The sequence below is a fragment of the Sapajus apella genome, unplaced genomic scaffold (assembly GCF_009761245.1).
Source record: "Sapajus apella isolate SASKATOON/1434 unplaced genomic scaffold, GSC_monkey_1.0 scaffold18, whole genome shotgun sequence".
NCBI classification, from domain to species: Eukaryota; Metazoa; Chordata; class Mammalia; order Primates; family Cebidae; genus Sapajus; species Sapajus apella.
The window spans coordinates 29632141-29657015 of record NW_022436958.1 but is presented as its reverse complement, the minus strand read 5'-3'; the positions used below and the strand labels follow the sequence as shown (position 1 = coordinate 29657015).

The 24875-nt window shown below is 36.2% G+C and overlaps 1 protein-coding gene and 1 non-coding gene across 3 annotated transcripts in view; one reads left to right on the top strand and one right to left on the bottom strand.

The window, feature by feature from the left end:
* Nucleotides 1-24875, top strand: part of SCN9A (sodium voltage-gated channel alpha subunit 9) — a 175766-nt gene that overhangs the window by 74074 nt on the left and 76817 nt on the right. The window contains exons 8-14 of one of the 2 annotated variants that reach the window (XM_032286613.1): nucleotides 7969-8032; nucleotides 9277-9418; nucleotides 14089-14295; nucleotides 16241-16528; nucleotides 18088-18426; nucleotides 21444-21573; nucleotides 22663-22901. In XM_032286613.1, coding sequence (XP_032142504.1) covers nucleotides 7969-8032; nucleotides 9277-9418; nucleotides 14089-14295; nucleotides 16241-16528; nucleotides 18088-18426; nucleotides 21444-21573; nucleotides 22663-22901 — 1409 coding nt within the window. Of the gene's footprint in view, nucleotides 1-7968; nucleotides 8033-9276; nucleotides 9419-14088; nucleotides 14296-16240; nucleotides 16529-18087; nucleotides 18460-21443; nucleotides 21574-22662; nucleotides 22902-24875 lie in introns of both variants that reach the window. The other variant, XM_032286612.1, reaches the window with a different exon arrangement.
* LOC116557168 lies at nucleotides 14729-14872 on the bottom strand. The gene has a single exon (XR_004271381.1). It is a non-coding gene; the product is annotated as a U4 spliceosomal RNA (small nuclear RNA).

Here is a 24875-nt window from a genome sequence, read left to right as displayed (position 1 = left end):
TCTCAAGGTATAATAAATGCCATGCAAAAGAAGTGAGTCTCAGGTGCTGAGATATTAACTAGATGAGAAGACATCTCTGAGGTGATGGCTTTTAATCTGAGATCTAAAAGATAGTAAGAAGCCACAAAATAGTGTAAGTGTGGGTGTGAGTCTGCTTATGGAGGGTGCTGCTTTAGTTAGGAGGAATAGCATGGGCAAAGGCCCTGAATAAAGGAAGGGTATGGGTTTAAAGAATGGAAAAATAGCACTGTGGTTTAGTAAGAGAAAGGAAGAATGGCAACAGAGAAAGTAGCAGAAAAAACAGGGGTCATATCATGCAGAACATTTCAGTCCATGGGAAGGAGTTTGTATTTTATTTTAAATGCTGTAGTTTTTATTGCTGTCCCTCATGTGGACAAACTGACTAAGCAAGGGTAGACAGTAGATGGGAATAAGGAAGACCAGTTGAAGATTTCCTCTCCCATCTAGGCAAGAGAAAATGAAGGTTTCATCTAGAGTGATGGCAGAGAAGTGAAAAGGAAATAGATAAGCTCAAGACACAAAGTCTGTAGAGCTTGCTGATGGATTCAAGAAGAGAGGAAGCATCAAGTATGACTTCTCAGTTTCTGCCTGCAGTAACTGGATAGGTGCTGATGGTTTATAAGGAAATGGTGGACATGTTTGTAGTGGGGGGTCACTATTATCTAGCTAAAATTAAAATGAGATGCCTTTGAGATGTCCAGGTGAATAATATAGACAATTGGAGATTTAAGCATAGAAATCGGAGGGCTTTCTGGGTTTGGAGATAATAAATTCCAGAGCAATCAGCAAAAAGAAAGGACACACACACACACACACACACACACACACACACACACACTCCCGCCCCTCTACCTCTGAACATCTCTGATATTTTTAAGTGAGTAGAGAATGGGTGACCTGGTGTTTAAAGCAATCTGTTGCTGAGATCTACAACTCTGATGTTTAGAATTCAGGTAGAAAAGATGGTCTAGAAAAGAACACAGAGAAAGAGCTAAAAAGTGCTAGTAAAGTAAGAAGCAAAGATATAAATAATGAAGCCAAGAGAAGAAAACATATTGTAGAAATGGGAGTGATTGTGTAGAATCATGGTGCAAGATCAAGGATGAAGGATGATGAAGAAAGAAATAAGCATTAGGTTAAGTAACAAGGAAGTCACCAGAGAATTTCTTGAGAAAATTTCAGGAAGTGGTAAGGGTTCAAGGTCAGAATAAAATGCATACTGGGGTGAAAATAAGAGGTCAGAAAGAAGATAATATGTATAGACAAGTCTCCCAAGAAATTTGGCTATTAAGAGAAGCAGAATAATGTGGCAATGGTTGGCATTTTTTTTAAATATCAATTTTTTTAGGGATGTTTTGCTAGTTATAATGAATGAGTAGTTACATATGAATGAATTCAGGAGAGACAGGGAGAAGTCAAGTCCTTGTGAAAGTGAAAGAGTAAAGGGGAGAGACAGCTCCACTGAAACAGGAGGAAAGATAGAGGGGAAGGCTGCAGAGTTATCAAAAAATGATTGAGTTCAAATGCAATGGTTTTTATTTCCTCAAAGTATAAGATGAGATCATTGCCTGAGGGTGCAAATGAGGAAGGGAAAATTCTACAGAAGATTTGACAAGAATGCATTATATATATGGTCATCTTAGGGAATGAGAAATTGAGGGTATTCTGAGTGCCAATTTGATGTTGGAGATTATTTACTTAAAATATAACCATTCATTTTGTTATAAGATCCTCTTCACCAACATTCAGCCATTTGGGAGCCAGCATGGAAAAGACGGATGCTAGAATATGTGTAGATTTTGGTTCTGCCAGGTTAGGGACTGATTATAATGAATGCCTATGGACACAGGCTGGACAAAGAGTGACAAGAGGCTGAGTTGGTGGATAGATCATGAGAAAGTGGTAAGGCAAATGAATTGGCAATCTTAAAAAGATCAAAGAATTGTCATGGTAAAGGCAGCCTACATAGAGAATCTCAGCATAACCTAAAAGCGTTTTCCAGTGCCTATAGCAAAGCATTTTCCGAAATGTCTTTCAAAATTCATGACCAAATTAATTAACTCACTGTCTGGGCTCCTTCTGAAAAACATACAATTTGTGGATTTCCTTTGGTGTTGCTATCTACTTTAATGCTTATCAAATACCCTTTTTGCTGCTACAGTTGAAAGTGGGTTTCATGTGCAGTGTGTAGCTAAATGTGCAGTATTACGGAGCAATATACTGTGGTTGTGTTGGGCTAAAATAGGATATTCTCTTCTTCCTAGTTTCTGAATATTTGAAAATTTAATAGAGAAAGTTTTGGAAAAAAACCCACAATATTGGTCTTCACTACTAACAAGACTTTTCCTATCCCCTTCACCTACAGCTGTTTTCTTGTGAAAACTATATTTGCCAGACTGTAGCATATCATATGCAGGCCCTCTGCCCAGACCTGATCCCCTGCCATAGTTTTCTCAGAGTTGTATTATTCACCCTTGGTTGGGGATATATCCTTCACTTCCATAAGCCCAAGACATACACAGTTGTCGTAAGTTGTCTTTCTGAGCAAGGGCAAAATTATCAGGGTTTTTGGCCCTTTTTCTACATTAATCTTGAAGTAAAAACTCACCCAGAATCTTCATTAGATTTAATATCAATTATGTATTTTTGTCATACCAATTTTCATTTTTCCCCATATGTATTTTACTGAGAAATTGGCATTTATTCTACCACAACCCACAAACTTTGCCATTATGCTGTATACGCTTTTAAAAATAGGTTTATTGAGAAATAATTTATATGCCACAAAATTCCACTTTTTAAACTGTACAACTCATTTTTTTTTTTACTGTATTCAGAGTTGTGCAACTATCACCACTATCTAATTTAAAATATTTTCATCTTTCCTACTAATAAACCCAGGGCCCATTAGCAGTAATTCTCCACTTCCCTTTTCCCCTAGCCCCTGGAAACCACTAATCTACTTTTTGTCCCTGTGGATTTACCCACTCCGTAGATTTAATATATATGGAATCATAATATATGTGGCTTTTTACCTGGCTTCTTTCATCTAGTATAATGTTTTCAAAATTTATCCATGCTATAGTATATATCTATGCCTCATTTCTTTTTATTTCTAAGTGATATTTCTTGTATATGCCATATTTTGCTTATATATTCATCAGTTGATGGACATTTGGGTTATTTCCGTTTTTTGGTTATGATGAATAATGTCGCTGTAAACATTCATGTGCAATTTTTTGTGGAAATACGTTTTCAGTTCTCAGTATATACCTAGCAGTGGAATTACTAGGTCATGATTCACTCTTTATTTTTCAGAAACATGCCACTTTTGAATGTGCACAAGCAATGTTTCATTTCTCTTTGCATTCAATTTTCCCCTTTTTTAGAGGTGTTAACCTTATATCTTCTTGAAGCCAACCATCCTAATAATTTAATGCCTAGTTGTTTAGAAATTATTTTAAAGTTTTCTACAAACCTAGAGTGAGCTACCTACATTGCTTCACTTTTCCTCATTCTTGTACTGCGTTAAATATAGTAGTGCAGTAGTGTGCAGGTACAGACAGCTCCAGAGCCCATTCATATAATGCAGCTCCTCAGTGGTTGAGAAACGTGAACCAGAGTTAGTTTAAAGGATAATTATAAAGCAATACATCCATAACAAAATATCTTGAATGTTTATGTATGCAAAATTGCATCTTAGCCTCCCCGATACTCACTCTACCAGGCCCATCCTTCCTGAGGTTCAGGAGTGTTTTCAGGAAAGCTTTTCATGCACATTCTCACCTACATTTGCACCTCAAACTATGAGGCTTTATTGTTTTATCTGCATCTTCTAGGTAAGATAAAATAATGATGTGTAAGTCAGCAAATAGTTTCATCTCAAATTGTGTAATAGTTTAGCTAATTACAACAAAACCTGTCTTTGAGCAGCTACTATAGAATGTGTGGATCACTGTATCAAGCGCTTTAAAAGCAATATCCTATGTATGCTATTTAATAACTTTATAAAGTAGGTATTCTTATGCATATTTTATAGATGCAGCAACTAAGGCTTAACGGCTTAAAGATAATTCAGTTAAGTAGGAATAGAAGCAACATTCAAATCCAAGAATATCTGATTTCATAGCTTTTCTTCCATGAGTACTGCAAAAGTCTCCTAATAATCAGATTTTTTTCTTAGACCTGAGTAAAATAGGAAGTCAGGCTCTTATTAAGTAGAATAGATATTTAAGAGAGATGAGAAAAGGGTTTTTAGTCCTTTAAATGTTTACGATGCAAGGATAGATCTGCCCCCAGTCTTAGGAGCAAGCCTTAATAGCAAATGACAAAAGAGTTGATGAGAACTTTTACTACGAAAACTTAGCACAAGCCACTGCTCAACGAAATAAGAGAGGACACAAACAGATGGAGAAACATTCCATGTTCATGGTTAGGAATAATCAATATCGTGAAAATGGCCTTACTGCCCAAAGTAATTTACAGATTCAACACTATCCCCATCAAGCTACCAATGACCTTCTTCACAGAACTGGAAAAAATCACCTTAAATTTCATATGGAACCAAAAGAGAGCCCGCATAGCCAAGTCAATTCTAAGCAAAAAGAACAAAGTGGGAGGCATCACATTACCAGACTTCAAACAATACTACAAGGCTGCAGTAATCAAAACAGCATGGTAGTGGTACCAAAACAGAGATATAGAACAATGGAACAGAACAGAGGCCTCGGAGGCAACACAACATATCTACAGCCATCCGATCTTTGACAAACCTGACAAAAACAAGCAATGGGGAAACGATTCCCTGTTTAATAAATGGTGTTGGGAAAACTGGCTAGCCACATGCAGAAAGCAGAAACTGGACCCCTTCCTGACACCTTACACTAAAATTAACTCCATATGGCTTAAAGACTTAAACATAAGACCTAACACCATAAAAACCCTAGAAGAAAATCTAGGCAAAACCATTCAGGACTTAGGCGTAGGCAAGGACTTCATGACCAAAACACCAAAAATATTGACAACAAAAGCCAAAATAGACAAATGGGATCTTACCAAACTCCACAGCTTCTGCACAGCAAAAGAAAGAGTCATTGGAGTGAATCGGCAACCAACAGAATGGGAAAAAATTTTTGCAGTTTACCCATCTGACAAAGGGCTGATATCCAGAATTTACAAAGAACTAAAACAGATTTACAAGAAAAAATCAAACAAGCCCATTCAAAAGTGGGCAAAGGATATGAACAGATACTTTACAAAAGAAGACATACATGAGGCCAACAAACATGAAAAAATGCTCATCATCACTGGTCATCAGAGAAATGCAAATCAAAACTACATTGAGATACCATCTCACGCCAGTTAGAATGGTGATCATTAAAAAATCTGGAGACAACAGATGCTGGAGAGGATGTGGAGAAATAGGAACACTTTTACACTGTTGGTGGGAGTGTAAATTAGTTCAACCATTGTGGAAGACAGTGTGGCGATTCCTCAAGGACCTAGAAATAGAAATTCCATTTGACCCAGCAATCCCATTACTGGGTATATATCCAAAGGATTACAAATTGTTCTACCATAAGGACATGTGCACACGAATGTTCATTGCAGCACTGTTTACAATAGCAAAGACCTGGAAACAACCCAACATGCCCATCGACGATAGACTGGATAGGGAAAATGTGGCACATATACACCATGGAATATTATGCAGCCATCAAAAATGATGAGTTTGTGTCCTTTGTAGTGACATGGATGAATCTGGAAACCATCATTCTCAGCAAACTGACACAAGAGCAGAAGATCAAACACCGCATGTTCTCACTCAGGCGGGTGTTGAACAATGAGAACACATGGACACAGGGAGGGGAGCACTACACACTGGGGTCTGTTGGGGGGAAATAGGGGAGGGTCAGTGGGGGTTGGGGAGTTGGGGAGGGATAGCATGGGGAGAAATGCCAGATATAGGTGAAGGGGAGGAAGGCATCAAATCACACTGCCATGTGTATACCTATGCAACAATCTTGCATGTTCTTCACATGTACCCCAAAACCTAAAATGCAATTAAATAAATAAATAAATAAACTTAGCACAAAGGGTACCATGAAAGGTAGAAAGTGGAAAATATACATTGATTACATTGTCATCTCCTCAACACCTAGAATTAGTAGGTCCTAAATAAGTATGGATTGGTGAATGAAAAGTAAAATGAATTTTAGAAAACAAATTTTATTTATTTAGTTACTGCATTACAGACTTTGCCTCTTCTGGAGTATTTTGGGACTCAATCAGGCCTCTCTTCCTTCTCTCCCCTTTCCCTCCTCTCCCATTTTCTCTTCTCCCCTCCTTTCTTCTACTCTGCTCCCCTATTTTCCCTTCTCTTCCCTTCCTTTTCCTTTTCTAGCTACAAACTTTCTCTCTAGGTAAACTCATCAATCCCCATGGCCTTGAAAGCTGTCTATTAGATGATAACTCCCATCTTTGTATCTCCAGCCTTGACAGCTCTACTGATGTCCAGAATCTCATATCAATCCAACTGCTTACTTGAAAAATATAATAAATAACCATCATCTCAAACATGGCTGAAACAGAACTCCTGGTTTTTCTCCACACCTCTTCTTACTGTAGTTTTCCTCTTCTCAGCAACAGGCAACAGCATCTCCCCAGCTGATAGATCTCATGTCCTCTCTCTTGCACACACCCCACATGCCCTTCATTAGCAGTTCCTGTCCACTCTCCTTCCCTCCCCTTCTCTCTACATCCACAGCTATTCTCTGAGTTGTAGCCATGTCCCTTTTCACTAGAGCCGCCTAACTGGTCCCCTTGCCTCCATACCTGCTTCTCTATAGCCCACTGCCCACAGAGTAGTTACAGTGACATTTTAACATGTCAGTGATATCCCATATCTCTATTTCCCATTTTTATTACATTCATACACCACGTAATGATGTTTCAGTCAATAGCAGACCACATATACAATGCTGATCTCATAAGATTATAATATTGCATTTTGTACTGTACCATTTCTGTGTTTAGATATACACTTCCATTGTATAATAGTTGCCTACAGTACTGAGTACGGTAGCACACTCTACAGGTTTGCATCTCAGGAGCAATAGGCTATACCACATAGCCTACCTAGGTGTATGGTAGGCTATACCACCTAGATTTGCATAAGTGCACTCTAGGATGTTTGCACAAGGACAAAACATCCTAATGATGCATTTCTCAGAATGTATCACAGTCATAAAGTGACACATGATGGTACCTTTAATCATACTTAAAATCCAAACTCATTTCAATGATATGTAAATTCCTACATGATCGGACCTCTGCCTACCTCTGCCACCACAATTCTCTCTCTCACCACACAGTAGCCATGCGGCCCAACTTGCTGGCTTTTCCACATGCCAACTTCATCTGTGCCTTAGGTCTTTCACTCTTGCCCTTCCCCTTTCATTCTTGGTGAATGAAAAGTAAAAGAATTTTACTCAAATATCTCTTCACCAGTCTTTGTATGATTGCCTACTTTGTCACATTTAGGTCTTAGTTTAAATATCATCTCCTTAGAAAGACCTTCCCAACTGCAGCCTACCACCTTGTCTTAATTTATTTTCTTTAGATCATTTATCAGTATCTGAAAATATCTTGTATATTTATTTATTTACTTAAGTTTTTCTCCACCTCCACCATCACCTAAACATAAAGGATGCTTCATAAAACTAACAATTTTATGTTTATTGTCATATTTATTGCCTGGCCCATAAGAGGTGATCAATAAATATTTAAGGGAGAATATATGAGAAAATAATAAATAAATGGATGCATATTGCCTGGGATCAGGCCTGAATTTTTGGCTATATGTCTATATCAATTAATTTACCTGCTTTATCACAATCACTGCTTAAACTCTGTAATGTTATAACGGTTCAAATTCTTCCTCAACAGAATACTTTTATTACTTGGAGGGATCCAAGGATGCTCTCCTTTGTGGTTTCAGCACAGATTCAGGGTACGTAATATTTGTTTTCTTTTTAGTCTAAGGGCTGAAAGAGAAGGAAAAGCATGTTCTATCAGTTTGCAAATTAGAGTCTTTGAGTCTATATTGCTTTTTATGTATTACATTGTTTCGCAGTATTATTTGACTTATTTTGTCCCACAGCAAATCCAGTCTTTAAAATGTTCATAGTTCATACATAATCTCAAAAGCAAGACGTTGAGATGGTGCTGGAATTAACACAAGACAGAAGTCATATAAATCTTAAGAAGGTAGAAAATATTACTTCAAGAAGACGCCACCAAAAGTTGGTTGGATAGTTTCAGGTCCTTCTTCTTTCTGGAAAGAAGAGTCATAAAATCAACTTTTCTTTCCATCCCCAAGTTCCACTCATTCTCCAATTAAATATGACACATAGGTGACTGAATGTAGTGTTTTGGCCACTCTAAACAAAGGGACTCCTTGAACTTGGGCACATAAATTTTAAGAATATTGTATATATTTCAACTGTTCATCTTGCTGCCTCTGTCTTATACCAACTTCATTTTGCAGCATTAGCTGCATTAGCTCTTGCTTTTCCCTCTGTGCAGACATCTCTTAATCAGGGTCTGTGTGCACTGGGAACATAGGAATAAATAGGATAAGGTTGTTGTTACCAGAAGAACTAATATTGTGTTTATTTAATGGCATCATGAAAAAACAGTCCCCCAATTTTAGAAAGAAGAGAGTCTTAAAGCTGCACATCTTTATGCATTTAGACAATTGTTATATTTTGGCTATCCTAATCCATTCCAATAATTATATGCAAAGAAAGAGTTTTGGTAGTGGCCTACCTATCAATATTTACTGATTGAAGAACTGTTACAAAACACCTGTTAAAAGTTTCCATATTTTAATGATGATGATGCTAATGGCAGCTACAGTTTTTAAAACACTTTCTGTGTGCAGGAAGTAAGCTAAGTAATTTGTACATATTATCTTATTTAAACTTAATGAAAATCTTATTTTCTTGAGGTAGATGTTACTATCCTGTTTTTACAGAGGCGCTTGTGCCTTGAAGAATTTGGTAAAGTCACCAAGTAGTCAGAAGCAGAGTGTGATTCAAAACTGGTTCGTCCTGGCTCCAAATCATGTATTCTTAATCATTATTCAATATTGTCCCCCTGTAGAAGAAACCTTGAGTTTGTAACTCTTCAGTAGGGCCCTTTAGCTTATGTCCTGAAGATACTCTCACCTATAATGTTCTTTTTCATGTGTAGTCAGTGTCCAGAAGGGTACACCTGTGTGAAAATTGGCAGAAACCCTGATTATGGCTACACAAGCTTTGACACTTTCAGCTGGGCCTTCTTAGCCTTGTTTAGGCTAATGACCCAAGATTACTGGGAAAACCTTTACCAACAGGTAAGTGTCAAGAGAAACATGCATTGTATTTTGGAATGGCGTATCCTATGTATGTTGTTTACCAGCCTTACAGTAGGAGGATTTATATTTATTTGAGCATGGAGGAAACTCTATTATCTTATTACTAAAATTAGAAATGTTTTACTCCCAGCAATAATCATATGTAAGTTCTTGAGTCGTAAATAATTTTCTTATTTTTCTGGACAGATATAATCTCTAGATCTTTTTCCTTCCTTAGCATATCATCCCATGGGTCCTAGTTAAGTACCAGGACATACTGTAATGTTCTCTCCAGCTGCTCCTGCACATGCGCTGTTTTACATGCATGCTTGGGATGGCCTGAACAGAAGAGGCTGTCTAATGTTAACCTGGTCATCACGTTTTAGTTTTTAATTCCTATTTACAGTTAAAGACTCAATTCATTTATCTAAGTTTTTCTCTCCCAAATCATTTGCTCCCTGCTGTAGACTTCCATGGCTTTTTGTATATTCTTCAGTTTATATCATGGATCTCTTGTACTGTATTAATTCACATGGCCATTTCCTCTAACTTAAATGTGAAACTCTTGGGGCTGTGGTCTCTATTTACTTGTATATTCTCAGCAGCCAACCCCAAAAGGAAGAAGGCCGAAATGATTATCCTACATTACACATAATGAGTCGCTTTTCTCAGAATAGCCACAGATCGATCGATCTTTCTTTCTTTCTTTCTTTCTTTCTTTCTTTCTTTCTTTCTTTCTTTCTATTTTTGGCCTATTTTATATTTACTTAATTTCTGAGAACATTATAAATGAATAGAGAAATTATGAAGATACACTTTGCAGCAAAAACAGGAATGCAAGTATTTTTTAAATATGCAAGAAGTGATCACCTTTACTCAAAATTAAAGAAACACAAATTAAAACAATTGAAAGAATTTTTCATCAGAGGAAAGAGAGACTTATTTTTCATTTATAGTATTCTAAATTCACTTTAAAATGCAATGTATGATAAAAGTATATTACATTATAAAATTGCTAATTAAAATGTTAATTATCTTGTAAATGTGTTTGTTACTTACAGATTCTCAGTAGTAGACCTTTGTCAGACGGGTAGATTGTAAAATTTTTCTCCCACTCCATAGTTTGCCTGTTCACTCTGATATTTAGTTTCTTTTGCTGTGCAGAAGCTCTTTAGATTAATTATATCCCATTTGTCAGTTTTGGCTTTTGTTGCAATTGCTTTTGGTGTTTTTGTCATGAAGTCTTTGCCTATGCCTATGTCCTTAACCGTATTGCCTAGGTTTCTTTTAGGGTTTTTATGGTTTGGGGTTTTACATTTAAGTCTTTAATCCACCTTAGGTCAATTTTTGTATAAGTTGTAAGGAAGGAGTCCAGTTTCAGTTTTCTGCGTATGGCTAGCCAGTTTTCCCAGTACCATTTATTAAATAGTGAATCCTTTCCACACTGCTTGTTTTTGTCAGGTTTGTCCAAGATCAGATGATTGTAGAAGTCTGGTGTTATTTCTGAGGTCTCTCTTCTGTTCCATTGCTCTGTATGTCTATTTTGGTGGCAGTACTATGCTGTTTTGGTTACTGTAGACTTATAGTATAGTTCAAAGCCAGGTAGGGTGATGCCTCCAGCTTTTTTCTTTTTGCTTAGGATTGTCTTAGCTATATGCCGTCTTTTCTGGTTTCATATGAAATTTAAAGTAGTTTTTTTTTTTTTCTAATTCTGTGAATATGTCAATGGCAGTTTGATGGGAATAGCATTGAATCTATAAATTACTTTTGGCAGTTTGGCCATTTCATAATATTGAATCTTCCTATCCATGTGCATGGAATGTTTTTACATTTGTTTGTGTCCTCTCTTATTTCCTTGAGCAGTGGTTTATAGCTCTCCTTGAAGAGGTCCTTCATATCCTTTGTAAACTGTATTCCTAGCTATTTTATTCTCTTTTCAGCAATTGTGAGTGGGAGTTCATTCATGATTTGGCTCTCTGCTTGTCTATTGTTGGTGCAGAGGAATACTTGTGATTTTTGCACATTGATTTTGTATCCTGAGACTTTGCTGAAGTTGCTTATTGAATTAAAGAGTTTTTGGGCTGGGATTATCAAGTGTTCTAAATATAAAATCATGTCATTTGCAAACAGAGACAATTTGACTTCTTCTCTTCCTATTTGAATACCCTTTATTTCTTTCTTTTGCCTGATTGCCCTGGCTAGAACTTCCAATACTATACTGAATAGGAGTAGTGAGAGAGGGCATCCTTGTCTTGTGCCAGTTTTTAAAGGGAATGCTTCCAGCTTTTGTCATTCAGTATGATATTGGCTATGGGCTTGTCATAAATAGCTCTTATTATTTTGAGATATGTTCCATCAGTACCTAGTTTATTTATAGTTTTTAACATGAATGGATGTTGAATTTTATCAAAGTCCTATTCTGCATCTATTGAGATAATCATGTGTTTTTTGTCATTGGTTCTGTTTATGTGATGAATTACATTTCTTGGTTTCCATATGTTGAGCCAGCCTTGCATCCCATCAAAAAGTGGGCAAAGTATATGAACAGATACTTCTCAAAAGAAGACATTTATGTAGCCTAAAACATATAAAAAAAGCTCAACATCAGTGATCATTAGAGAAATGCAAATCAAAACCACGGTGAGATGCCATCTCAAGCCAGTCAGAATGGTGATTATTAAAAGGTCAAGAAATAATAGATGCTGGCAAGGCTGTGAAGAAATAGGAGCACTTTTACAGTGTTGGTGGGAGTATAAATTAGTTTAACTATTGTGGAAGACAGTGGGGCAATTCCTCAAGGACCTAGAACCGGAAATACCATTTGACCCAGCAATCCCATTACTGGGCATATACCCAAAGGAATATAAACCATTCTACTATAAAGATGCATGCACACATATGTTTATTGCAGCTCTATTTACATTAGCAGAGACGTGGAACCAACCCAAATACCCATCAATGATAAACTGGACAAAGAAAATGTGGTACACATACACTGTGGAATACTATGCAGCCATAAAAAAAGAATGAGATCATGTCCTTTGCAGGGACATGGATGAATCTTGAAGTCATAATCCTCAGCAAACTAATACAGGAAGGAAAAACTAAACACTGCATGTTCTCACTCATAAGTGGGAGTTGAGCAATTTGAACACATGGAAACAGGGAAGGGAACAACACACAGTGGGGCCTGTTGGGGGGAGGGGCAACAGGAGGGAGAACATTAGGACAACTACCTAAGGCATGCAGGGTTAAAACCTAGATAATGGGTTGATAGGTGCAGCAAACCACCATGGTACATGTATACCTGTGTAACAAACTTGCACATTCTGCACATGTATCCCAGAACTTAAAGTAAACATATGGAAAAAAGCTCATCATCACTGGTCATGAGAGAAATGCAAATCAAAACCACAGTGAGATACCATCTCATACCAGTTAGAATGGCAATCATTAAAAATTCAGTAAATAACAGGTGCTGGAGAGGATGTGGAGAAATAGGAACACTTTTACACTCTTGGTGGGAGTGTACATTAGTTCAACCATTGTGGAAGACAGTGTGGTGATTCCTCAAGGATTTAGAACTAGAAATACCATTTGACCCAGCAATCGCATTACTGGGCATATACCCAAAATATTATAAATCCTTCTACTATAAAGACATATGCACATGTATGTTTATTGAAACACTATTCACAATAGCAAAGACTTGGAACCAACCCAAATGCCCATCAATGATAGACTGGATAAAGGAAATATGGCACATATATACCATGGAATAACATGCAGCCATAAAAGAGAATGAGTTCATGTCCTTTGCAGGGACATGGATGAAGTTGGAAACCATCATTCTCAGCAAACTAAAACAGGAACAGAAAACCAAACGCCACATGTTCTCACTCATAAGTGGGAGATGAACAATGAGAACACATGGACACAGGGAGGGGAACATCACACACCAGGGCCTGTTGAGGGGTGGGGGACAAGGAGAGGGATAGCACTAGGAGGAATACCTAATGTAGATGACAGCTTGATGTGTGCAAACCATCATGGCCCATGTAAACCTATGTAACAAATTACACATTCTGAAGAAAGAAAGAAAGAAAAGAAAAGAAAGAATCTCTGTACCTTCAGTTTAATTTTGCTCTAAACCTAAAACTATTTTAAAAAGTAAAATCTATTTTAAAAGCAGAAACACTTAAGAAAAGTTAATTAAAAATACGTATGAGATGAATAAAGTAATTAAATAAGGTTATCTGCCTACTGTTAACATTTAATGCTATTATTATTTGATGGTAAAGAAATAAAAGAAAGACTTTTAACAGTAAAAGGGACTATAGACATCACCTGTCCTAAAATTTGAAAGTGAGCAAAGGGTTTAATTTTATGAGTAATTTTCAGACTGTAGGAAAAAATGCATGATTTTTATACTACTACACTTAATAATCAAGAAATACACATGACTTTAGTATAAGCGTATTGTATTGCTATATTCTTTGTACTGAAAATGTGTTTAATATTTGTTTTCCATGAAGACATAATTTTTTCTTTACATTTTTGATAAAATGAGATTATACAAAACTGTCAGATTTGCCCATGCTTGTCAAATTGAAATAATTTACTTAAATTTTTTTTCTATTATTAAAATGACAATTTCCATTTTTCCCTAGACTTTGCGTGCTGCTGGCAAAACCTACATGATCTTCTTTGTTGTCGTCATTTTCCTGGGCTCCTTTTATCTAATAAACTTGATCCTGGCTGTGGTTGCCATGGCTTATGAAGAACAGAACCAGGCAAACATCAAAGAAGCTAAACAGAAAGAATTAGAATTTCAACAGATGTTAGACCGACTTAAAAAAGAGCAAGAAGAAGCGGAGGTAGTGTTATTTGATCTAAAATTCTTCTTAGAGATAGAAATGCAAAAGGTTATAACAGGCCCTGTGATCTATGCTCAGCCTTCTCCGGCTAGATTTTTTTTTTTTTTTTAATTATAATCAGTTTCCGTAGAGACTGTCAAAAATTGCCAGTGCTGGCCGGGCGCGGTGGCTCATGCCTGTAATCCCAGCACTTTGGGAGGCCGAGGCGGGTGGATCACGAGGTCAAGAAATCGAGACCATCCTGGTCAACATGGTGAAACCCCGTCTCTATTAAAAATACAAAAAATCAGCTGGGCATGGTGGCGCATGCCTGTAATCCCAGCTACTCAGGAGGCTGAGGCAGGAGAATTGCCTGAACCCAGGAGGCGGAGGTTGCGGGTGAGCCGAGATGGTGCCATCGCACTCCAGCCTGGGCAACAAGAGCGAAATTCCGTCTCAAAAAAAAAAAAAAAAAAAAATTGCCAGTGCTGACTGTATTGCAAGTCATCACGGCCGGGTATTGGGAAAAGGTTTCAATTAGCAATAATCGCACCTCTGATAAACCTCATTGGCTACGATACTGCCACTGAATTTAGGTATATAAACTACATCCTTACACACACACACACACACACACACACACACACACACACACACAGAGTGCATTTCCCCAGAGTACCGATTATATAAAATGGTTTCAGGAAAAATATTTTAAGATTAAATTTAACAGATACTCTTCTATGGGGTATAAAGAAAACGGTGTGTCATTTTTTCTTAATGTCACAAGGATTTTTAAGATAAAGCATGAGATATTAAGAAAGTAATAATTTTGGTGTGGCTACTTCAGGCTGTCACAGATCCTTGAAAGTTTCCTCCTTAATCCTGTCTCCAAAGAGGTTCTTCAGTGTAAATGTTTGAGAAGGCTTGTACTAAAAGAAACATAATTTCAAATATACTGCAGGTATCTTAAAATTTGTCTTAGTTTGACCTAGTTAAATCTCTTCAAGGAATCTAGTGTTAGGGGGGATTAATCATCTGTAATTCAGAGAAACTCTAATGCACAAATATTCAGTGCAGCATTTTAATAATGGTAAAAATCAGAAAACATTTAAACTTTGAAAAATTAAAAAATAACAAAAAGGTATGAAAATTGTATATCTTTTATGGTATTATTTTGTCATAAAATTGTGTATTTTTTTAAAAATTATTATGCCATTAGGAAAAACCTTTTAGAATAATGATAAATACTATAGTAGAATACAATCTCAATTTTAAAATTATACATACATATAAAAAGAATGGAAGAAATATTAGCACCAATTATTTTTGGGATGTAAGGTGATTTTTCTGTTTTTCATTCACATCTTTATTTCCCAGTTTTTTTTACAAGAATTTTTTAATGTTTATAATCAAAACATTTTTGTAAAGGGATAGTACTAGGTTATACCAGGTACTACCTAGAGAATTCCCAGAAATTTCTTTCAGGCTAGTAGTCATTGACCTTACCATTTTCTTACAGTATCATTTTTTAATAATTTACTTATTTTTCAGATAACTCAATCTTTATTAAACCATAGAGTGCCTGATTCTATTGATAATATTGAGTTAATTGCCTTATATGCAAATTGTCTATCTTATTACATGGTTTATGTGAGTTTTATGTTTCAGAATTACCTTGTGAAAGTTTAACATGTAATATTTAATATTTCTTTACTGTAAGCAAATTAATGACATATAATAGTTTAATTCCAAAACAAAATAGAGCTTCATTTCAACCTGAGACAGGAAACAAATATATACTTTGTAAGCATTCTGGTCATTGTATAAAGAAAACGATCATTTCATGTTTAAAGGACATAATTATATGTACCATGTAGTTACACTGGTAGGCGAAATATGTCCTGTCCTAGGGTTTCCCAGGATTTGGAAATGACTCGTTTAAGTGTTAACCTCTTGGCCCACCCAGGCAATTGCAGCAGCAGCAGCTGAATATACAAGCATTGGGAGAAGCAGAATTATGGGCCTTTCAGAGAGTTCTTCTGAAACATCCAAACTGAGCTCTAAAAGTGCTAAAGAAAGAAGAAACAGAAGAAAGAAAAAGAACCAAAAGAAGCTCTCCAGTGGAGAAGAAAAGGGAGATGTTGAGAAATTGTCCAAATCAGAATCAGAGGAGAGCATCAGAAGAAAAAGTTTCCACCTTGGTGTCGAAGGGCATAGGCGAGCACAGGAAAAGAGATTATCTACCCCCAATCAGGTACCACCCAAACTGCTAAATGTGTATCACCAGAGGCAGAATGATAGAGAAAAGTCTTTGGAGGTAAGAGACCTCAGATGATAGTGGATAGTGAGTGGCTCCATTGTTATGATTTTAGGTAAAAACTTAGTATCGCTGAGCATTTATGGAAAGATGTACTCAGGTTTCCATTTAAGTTTGATCATTTCTAAAAGAACTTATAGTTTCAGAATTGTCAATGTCTTTTCTAATAACTCATTTTCAAAAACAAAATACTCCTGAGAAACATTGTAGAAATAAAGATACTATTCACACTATAGAATAACTTTTATATTTGTATTTAGTCTGTGATGTATAATGCCTCATTGGTTAAAAACTAATCCGAGAGCAGTCTCTCTTCTTTCTTAACCACTGTAGGTAATGGTATTATCTGAGTATCATGCACCCATTTGGAAATTTGGAGAAGCCTTTGATATCCTCCACCCTCAACCACAGGAACTACTAATATGTAGTGCCATAGTCTGTTAATTCTGCTTACATGGAAGTTCTCTTTCTCTTTCTTTCTTTTTTCACTGAAACCTTCATCTCTCAGGCCACCCTGCCTATAGCTCTCCACAAGCCTCCAAGATGAACCATTGCCTCTATTTTCCTTAGCACTCCCCCGTTTTCCATCACACAACCCCAAAAATCATTTTTCTAAAATAAAAATCTAGTTAAGAATCTGCAAGATTCTGCCTGATATACACAGTAATAAAAGATAGAGTCCCTGCCTTCAAAATTTCACTACCTAGATGATGATACAGAATTTGAACATATATATCAAGAAAAAGAAATATGACAGAAGCAGTCCAAGCTGGTTTTGAGGAAAAGACCTTGTCATAATTTTCCATTGTTCACAATACTTACCACTTTGTTCTTTACATAGTAAGCACTAATGTCTATTGAATTAGATCCTTCCAAAGAATTTGCATTCAATTTGATTTATGGAAAAAGCTTATCCTGGACATGAGTCATATAAGCATGAATTTTTCCGCCTCTTTGGTATTGGGCAACTTCTTTTTAAATATTTAATGACTTTATATACTTACTGGTATTAAAAGTTCTTTTTAAATACACTTTAACTGAGCTCTCAGTATGTAAGATGGATTTGCAATGCAAAGAACCATACGGCATGGTCGTTGACTATAAGTAAATTTCCATTTTTTGTGACTCTTAGGGATTGAAATATAAAAAGCTGAATGACAGGTAGCAATACTAATCTCTTTTTCTTTAAGTGATATGTTCTGTACAGCAAAATGAATGGCATTAAAAGAATGGAGCAATAACTCTAGACCAGAATATTTGAGAGCTGTACAGCAACAAATAATTTACCTGGTCCTCAAAGGATGAATTCTACAAATTGTTTCATCCCTTAAGTGGAAGGTTTCTTCTCACTGAATTGCTTTGTTTTTAAGTATGTTTCTTTTAAGCTATTACAGAGACACCTGCCCTCAGGCCAGCATGTTCAGTGGTATTTACATGAAGTGTGCTTCTATTAGTAGGCGCTTCAACAAATATGTCTTTTTTAAATTTTCCTGTAGTCACCACTCAGCATTCGTGGCTCCTTGTTTTCTGCAAGGCGAAGCAGCAGAACAAGCCTTTTCAGTTTCAAGGGCCGAGGAAGAGATATAGGATCTGAGACTGAATTTGCTGATGATGAGCACAGCATTTTTGGAGACAATGAGAGCAGAAGGGGCTCACTGTTCGTGCCCCACAGACCCCCTGAGAGATGCAGCAGTAACGTCAGTCAAGCCAGTAGGTCCTCCCCAATGCTGCCAGTGAATGGGAAGATGCACAGTGCTGTGGACTGCAATGGTGTGGTCTCCCTGGTTGATGGACGCTCAGCCCTCATGCTCCCCAATGGACAGCTTCTGCCAGAGGTGATAATAGATAAGGCAACTTCTGATGACAGCGTAAGGACATTTTACCATAGTTCAGGCATGGCTGGGCCCTTGTTCCTGCATCAGTCGGTCTCTCTGCTGGAGGGCCTTCTCTCTGGTCTTGTGAATGGCTCCGCATTTTGCAATACTTTTTCTTTAGAAACACACCTTTGACTCATTAGCTTAATCCTCATTCTATGTGCTGTAGGCATCTAACTCAAAGATAGATAAAACCCCATTTTTGTAAAAAGGTCTATTGATTTTATAATTGAAGATAATAAATCATCTCATTAGAGAACAATTTATGAAAGGTACATATATAGATAGATATCAGCACAGAAAATGTGAAGATAATGCTAATATTAGTTAATAATAGATCCCATTTCTATGAAGAAATTTGGATTACTTGCCACCTACTGCTGTCTTTTTCAAGTCACAGCTTAATATGTACCTATTTCAAGGAATCTTATATGAGTTGTTAATAACAGAAAACACATATTTAGTATTTACAACAACCCCATGAGATATTATTTATTTATTTTTAATATATATTTTTTTAAACAGAATTTCTCTTTTGTTGTCCAGGCTGGAGTGCAATGGTGCAATCTCAGCTCACTGTAACCTCCACCTCCTGAGTTCAAGTGATTCTCCTGCCTCAGCCTTCTGAGTAGCTAGGATTACAGCATGTGCCACCACACCCAGCTCATTTTTTGTGTTTTTAGTAGAGACGGGGTTTCTCCACGTTGGTCAGGCTGGTCTCGAACTCCTGATGTCAGGTGATCCACCTGCCTTGGCCTTCCAAAGTTCTGGGATTACAGGCATGAGCCATGGCGCCTGGCCGAGATGATGTCTTATTATATCTGTTTTACAAATGGGAAAATTGAGGCATGGGGAAATAAAGCAATTTGCCCCAATTTATTCAGCTGATAAATGGTAGCTCTGAAGTTGAAACAGATGCTCTCTGTTTCAGAGCTGTGCTCTTAACCACCCACTTTACTATCTCTCCAATGTGCAGTAGGCTTCTTATCTTGAAAACATTTAGAATGGCTGTGCCTTAGGTCCTTTATATAAGTGAAACATAACTTTTCATTTCTAAAAAGTATTTCATCTGGAGTCTATGAATCAAAACAAAATAACTGAAATACATGCATTGATACAAACAAACAAACATAAAGGCAAAACAACCATTTTACAGTAGTTCCAAAGGTTTAGGAGTCATTGAGTGTTTAGGAAAAGGTGTCTGATTAGGCTTGAAAGTGAGATCTTACCTATTCCTGGAGTTTCCAGGGTATTTCTTTAGCTCACTCACCGTGATATGCTGCATTACTAATATCAGCAAGGGCTTTGACTAACCCAATAAGCTTCAAACACATGCTACATGCTCATATATTTATATTTGCAGACAATGGAGTATTTTAAGTGAGAGTAAAGTTTCATCAAGTCCATGGCCACACACCATATTTCAATTTGAATAAATGCATGTGCTTTTAGGTAACATATGACCTCTATGTGTGCATGACACAGCTTAAGCCCTTCTGTCAAGGTTATTTTTCCTTATTGAATGAGCATGTTAAATTTCTGTGGAATCAAACTTTGGTTGCATTTTGTTTTTCAGTGTTGTGGGTAATGTGTTAAATATTATGTAATTTATATCAGATTTGGAGTTTAATGAAGTTTCTTCCTTTAAGAGTTTTTTTAACCATAGAAAAATCAGTATCACAATAAATCCTCAAGTGAAAACTACAAAATTAGAAGATACTTACACGATAGAAATACAATAAAGATAAAATTGTGGCACAATGTATGGTTTATATGAAAACATGGCATGACAAATGGTGTAATCTCTATACCTGAAACATGCCTACGTGGAAAGTAATTAGTATAATCAGACAAATTCTTGTTTGACAGACTATAGCAAAGAAAAAAAAAGTTTTTCAAGACATCCTGTAAAAAATCAGCTTTTTGACTTTTTACAGAGATCTCTCAAATGGGTGTGTCTGTTCACATAAACATATATGCATAATACAGCCATGCACATATTTATGTCTGTATGTCTGTGCTTTCATACACATATCTATATGATTATACCTATACAACTATACAATTTTACAAATCTAGAAATATATTTTAAATAATTTTATATATATATATATATATATATATTTAAAATATATACCACATACCACACACAAGCAGGCAAACACAATAGATATGGAGTTGTATAGTTGTGTATATACATGTGTGTGTAAGTGTGTTTATTTCTAACCCACACTGAACCAATATAGTGTTTTAAATTTGAATTAGTTGTCAAGTTTTAAAAATAAGACATTTTCTCACAAAAGTAAATACACTTGTTATGCTTGAGCTCATATTTTTGCATGGCAACAATATCTAGAGCTGAAGAGAGGTCACCTCTTTCAGATGTAGCTTGCATTCTCCATTTCACTAATAATTATTTTTAAATTGAGTCATTTATCATCATATATGCGGCTCAGCTCATTAGTCTTCCTTGGCAGTAAGAAACAACCATTATAGTAGCCTCATTAATGTTGTTCCCTTAACAAAAAGTAATTCCAGAAATTTATCAGAGAATACTGAGATTCTACCCCTTTAGATACACAGCACTATAGCACTTTAACTGTTTTCATGTAGGACTCTTACATGGTAAAACTATCTGAATAAGTTGGACACCCAGAAAGGTGGAGAGGTGATGATAGTGATATAACAAAAAAAGCAGCTAGCTTTGTTTTTTACTTCCTAAATATTAAGTCCTTTAATTTTCATAAAAAGAATATGAAGCAAGTACTGTGACTATCCCATTTTACCAATAATGAAACTGAGACAGTTAAGTAACTCTCCTATTATATGTAGTCAGTAAATAGCAGAGCCATAGTTTGAACCCAGCAATCTAGTCTCTACTTTTAATTACTCATGATGGCTATATAAGAAAGATTTTATCCTATACCTACAATTTATTAGGATTCTGTTCTTAAAACATTAATTGACTTCTTTTTTAGGGCACAACCAATCAAATACACAAAAAAAGGCGTTGTAGTTCTTATCTCCTTTCAGAGGATATGCTGAATGATCCCAACCTCAGACAGAGAGCAATGAGTAGAGCAAGCATATTAACAAACACTGTAGAAGGTATGTAATAATCTTCTTTTCACCATATAGATTCTTAAATAAAGTTAACATAAATCAGGTCAACCTTAAATAGGCACATGAAGTTCTTAGGAAGACTTCAGAGACTATAAAGTGGTTTTAAGCAATGGTAAATCTAACCAATGGATACTGATATCATTGATTTTATGTATTTTATAAAGTTATAAAGTTATTTGCTATTAAAAACAGGCATGGGTAACATGGCAAAATGACTTTGCAAAAATGAAAAAAAAAAAAAAAAACGCAAAACACAGAACAGGTGGTGGTGATTTGACCTTTCAAAGATAAGTAATTTAGTGGTAATTGATACAGAAAACAAGGTTAACACAGAGCTATGTGATTCTGTCACTATATAATCTTACAAATTACCTATTCACTCAAAATTTGTCTCTTCTAATAAGTAAAGATAGTCAAAGGGTGACAACTTTACAAACTGTGCTGACTCCTACTCTCTCCCCTGACAATATGCCCCAGTCCTACCTAGTCCCTGGTCTAACACCTCACCCCCAACATTCCCATCATGGGACAAGACAAACTACCTACCCATCCCTTAAATGAATGGTAAGAAGTAAACGGGCTACTGGTGTGAAATGTCTGTTTCATGGGTCCTCCATAAATTATTTCTAGTCGCTTGGTTCAAGGATTATTTTCATATGTGAGCTATTACAGTAAGAGTTTTTTCTGGATAGAGTAGTCTTGTCTTATTGTTGTCATGGGACTACAAACAGAGGCAAAAAATATGTATATTGGTAGAAAATATATATTTCTCTGTTAAGGAGACATTGGTCCTCCTTTTTACTATCACGTTAGGTGCATTTTTCTCTGAAAGATGCCCACATATCTGCTTTCAGTAATTCATTTAACTTTCTTCCCCTCACTTATGCTTAGGCAATGAACACGTCATACTAGACTTATGTAAGAGGCTACGCTTTCATGGAAACAATACTGTTTTTCAAAATCTAAACCACAAACCTTGTTTCAATATTAGAGTGCCTGGCTGATTTGTATCTGGTTAGGATTAAAATATACAAATGGCTAACTCCATGTCCTCTGTTTTTTTTTTTCTCCTAGAACTTGAAGAATCCAGACAAAAATGTCCACCTTGGTGGTACAGATTTGCACACAAATTCTTGATCTGGAATTGCTCTCCACATTGGATAAAATTCAAAAAGTGTGTCTATTTTATTGTAATGGATCCTTTTGTAGATCTTGCGATTACCATTTGCATAGTTTTAAACACATTATTTATGGCTATGGAACACCACCCAATGACTGAGGAATTCAAAAATGTACTTACTATAGGAAACTTGGTAAGTCTCTTATTGTGTGTTATGTACTCATAGTTTCTCTCTTTAGTTGTCATCACTGTCATTTTATATTTTTTATGTAAGATGAATCTGCAGCCTCATAATTATGCATATTCAGAACTTACCATATGAATGGATGTATACAGTCAAGTTTCTGGTTATATCTTTAAAATAATTGTGCAATAGTGTTAAGGTCTATAAGTGACAATACTATTTCTTTTTTTCTTTTTTTTTTTTGAGACAGAGTCTCACTCTGTCGCCAGACACCAGGCTGGAGTGCAGTGGCACAATCTTGGCTCACTGTAACCTCCGCCTCCCAGGTTCAAGCAATTCTCCTGCCTCAGCCTCCCGAGTAGCTGGGACTACAGGCACACGCCACTACGCCAAACTATTTTTTTTTTGTATTTTTAGTAGAGACGGAGTTTCACCGTGTTGGCCAGGATGGTCTCGATCTCTTGACCTCATGATCCGCCCTCCATGGCCTCCCAAAGTGCTGGGATTACAGGCTTGAACCACTGTGCCTGGCCAACAATACTATTTCTATAACGAGTTACCATCTTGGGCTTTGATAATGATTTTTTCTTCCAGCATATTTCTTGGGAGCAACACATAAAATTTTTGGTTCTTATACCTTCATAACTACATTGCTGCTTTTTTTTTGTAAGTACGCATCTCACATATTTTCAGCAAACCTATGGATGCATTGTTTTGAACATAATAGTGTGAAGTGTTGGGTAGTTGGAGTCCAAAAGACATGTGTTTGAATGACGTTTCTGCATTATATGAGTGATATGGCCTTGGACAAATATTTTAAACTCCATATTATTTAATCATTTATAAAATAATATTTCATTATAAAATAATAATCATTACTTATAAGTATAACTATATTTCATTTATCATATTGTTGGGAGGATTAAATACTAGCTACTTATTAGCCTGGCATATAGTAAGTACACAACAAATTAAAGCTATCATCAACATCATTATCATCACAATTTCAATAACTCAATGAAACAAGCTTTAAAAAAAACAATTTTGAGAAACCAGAATGGTTGAACTGGACATAGAAGACTCAAAGATAGGTGAAAAGGTGATCGACAGGCTTCTAGAAGATTTAAGATCCAATTAGGAAAATTGATGCCAGAGCAATCTCTGAAATGTGCAGTGCTAGTCACACTAACTCATGGTAAACAAAGCCAGAGTTTGATTATAGATGTGAGGCAGGCACCTGCTCTTTATAAGGGCCAGAGAATCCCAGTTTATAGGCTCTTCATAAATCATGAATAACTCTGGGTATCTTTGTCAATGCCTATGTAAGATAATTTTACTTTTGCTGTGGTCCCAAACCAACTGATCGTTGGAGACCCGAAGTTCTTTTCTTGGTCTATCTTCCCTTCTAAATTGTCTACAAATATTCCAAGTTAGAATGTTTTCCCCCATGTACTCTCTGAGTTAGCATTCTTCCTCCCTTCAACTCATCTTTGGAGAAAGGCAGGAATATCTAGTTTCTAATTGTTGGTGGAGGTCCGGATCATGCAAATAAGTACCTTCTCACTGAGATGACGGCATCCCTGTGAACTCAGAAAGGATTTACTCGTTCACAGCTATTACCACAACCTCAATCCAGCTGCTCCCTGCCAATCATCTTGATCCTGTATTATTTGAAAATTGTCTCCTACCATTATAGACCTAAACATTTCCCTTAGAAACTTCTTTGGTCAGATTCCTTGAGTCAAAGTGCACCCAAAGGATCCATAAACAAGTCTTTCACTGTTTCTTTTTTAAGTGAGTCCTTTGATACCAGCATCATGAATTAATGATATTTTGCAATGCACTTTTGTGTCAAAGCTTTAGAAGTCTTACTTTAGCTGCCACAATGTCAATTAAATTCTTTTTTCTCTTCTGCTGATAAATCTTTAAAGAGTGAGTCAACATGTTCTTTATTACTCTAACAGTTGTCAGATCAGAAAAAAA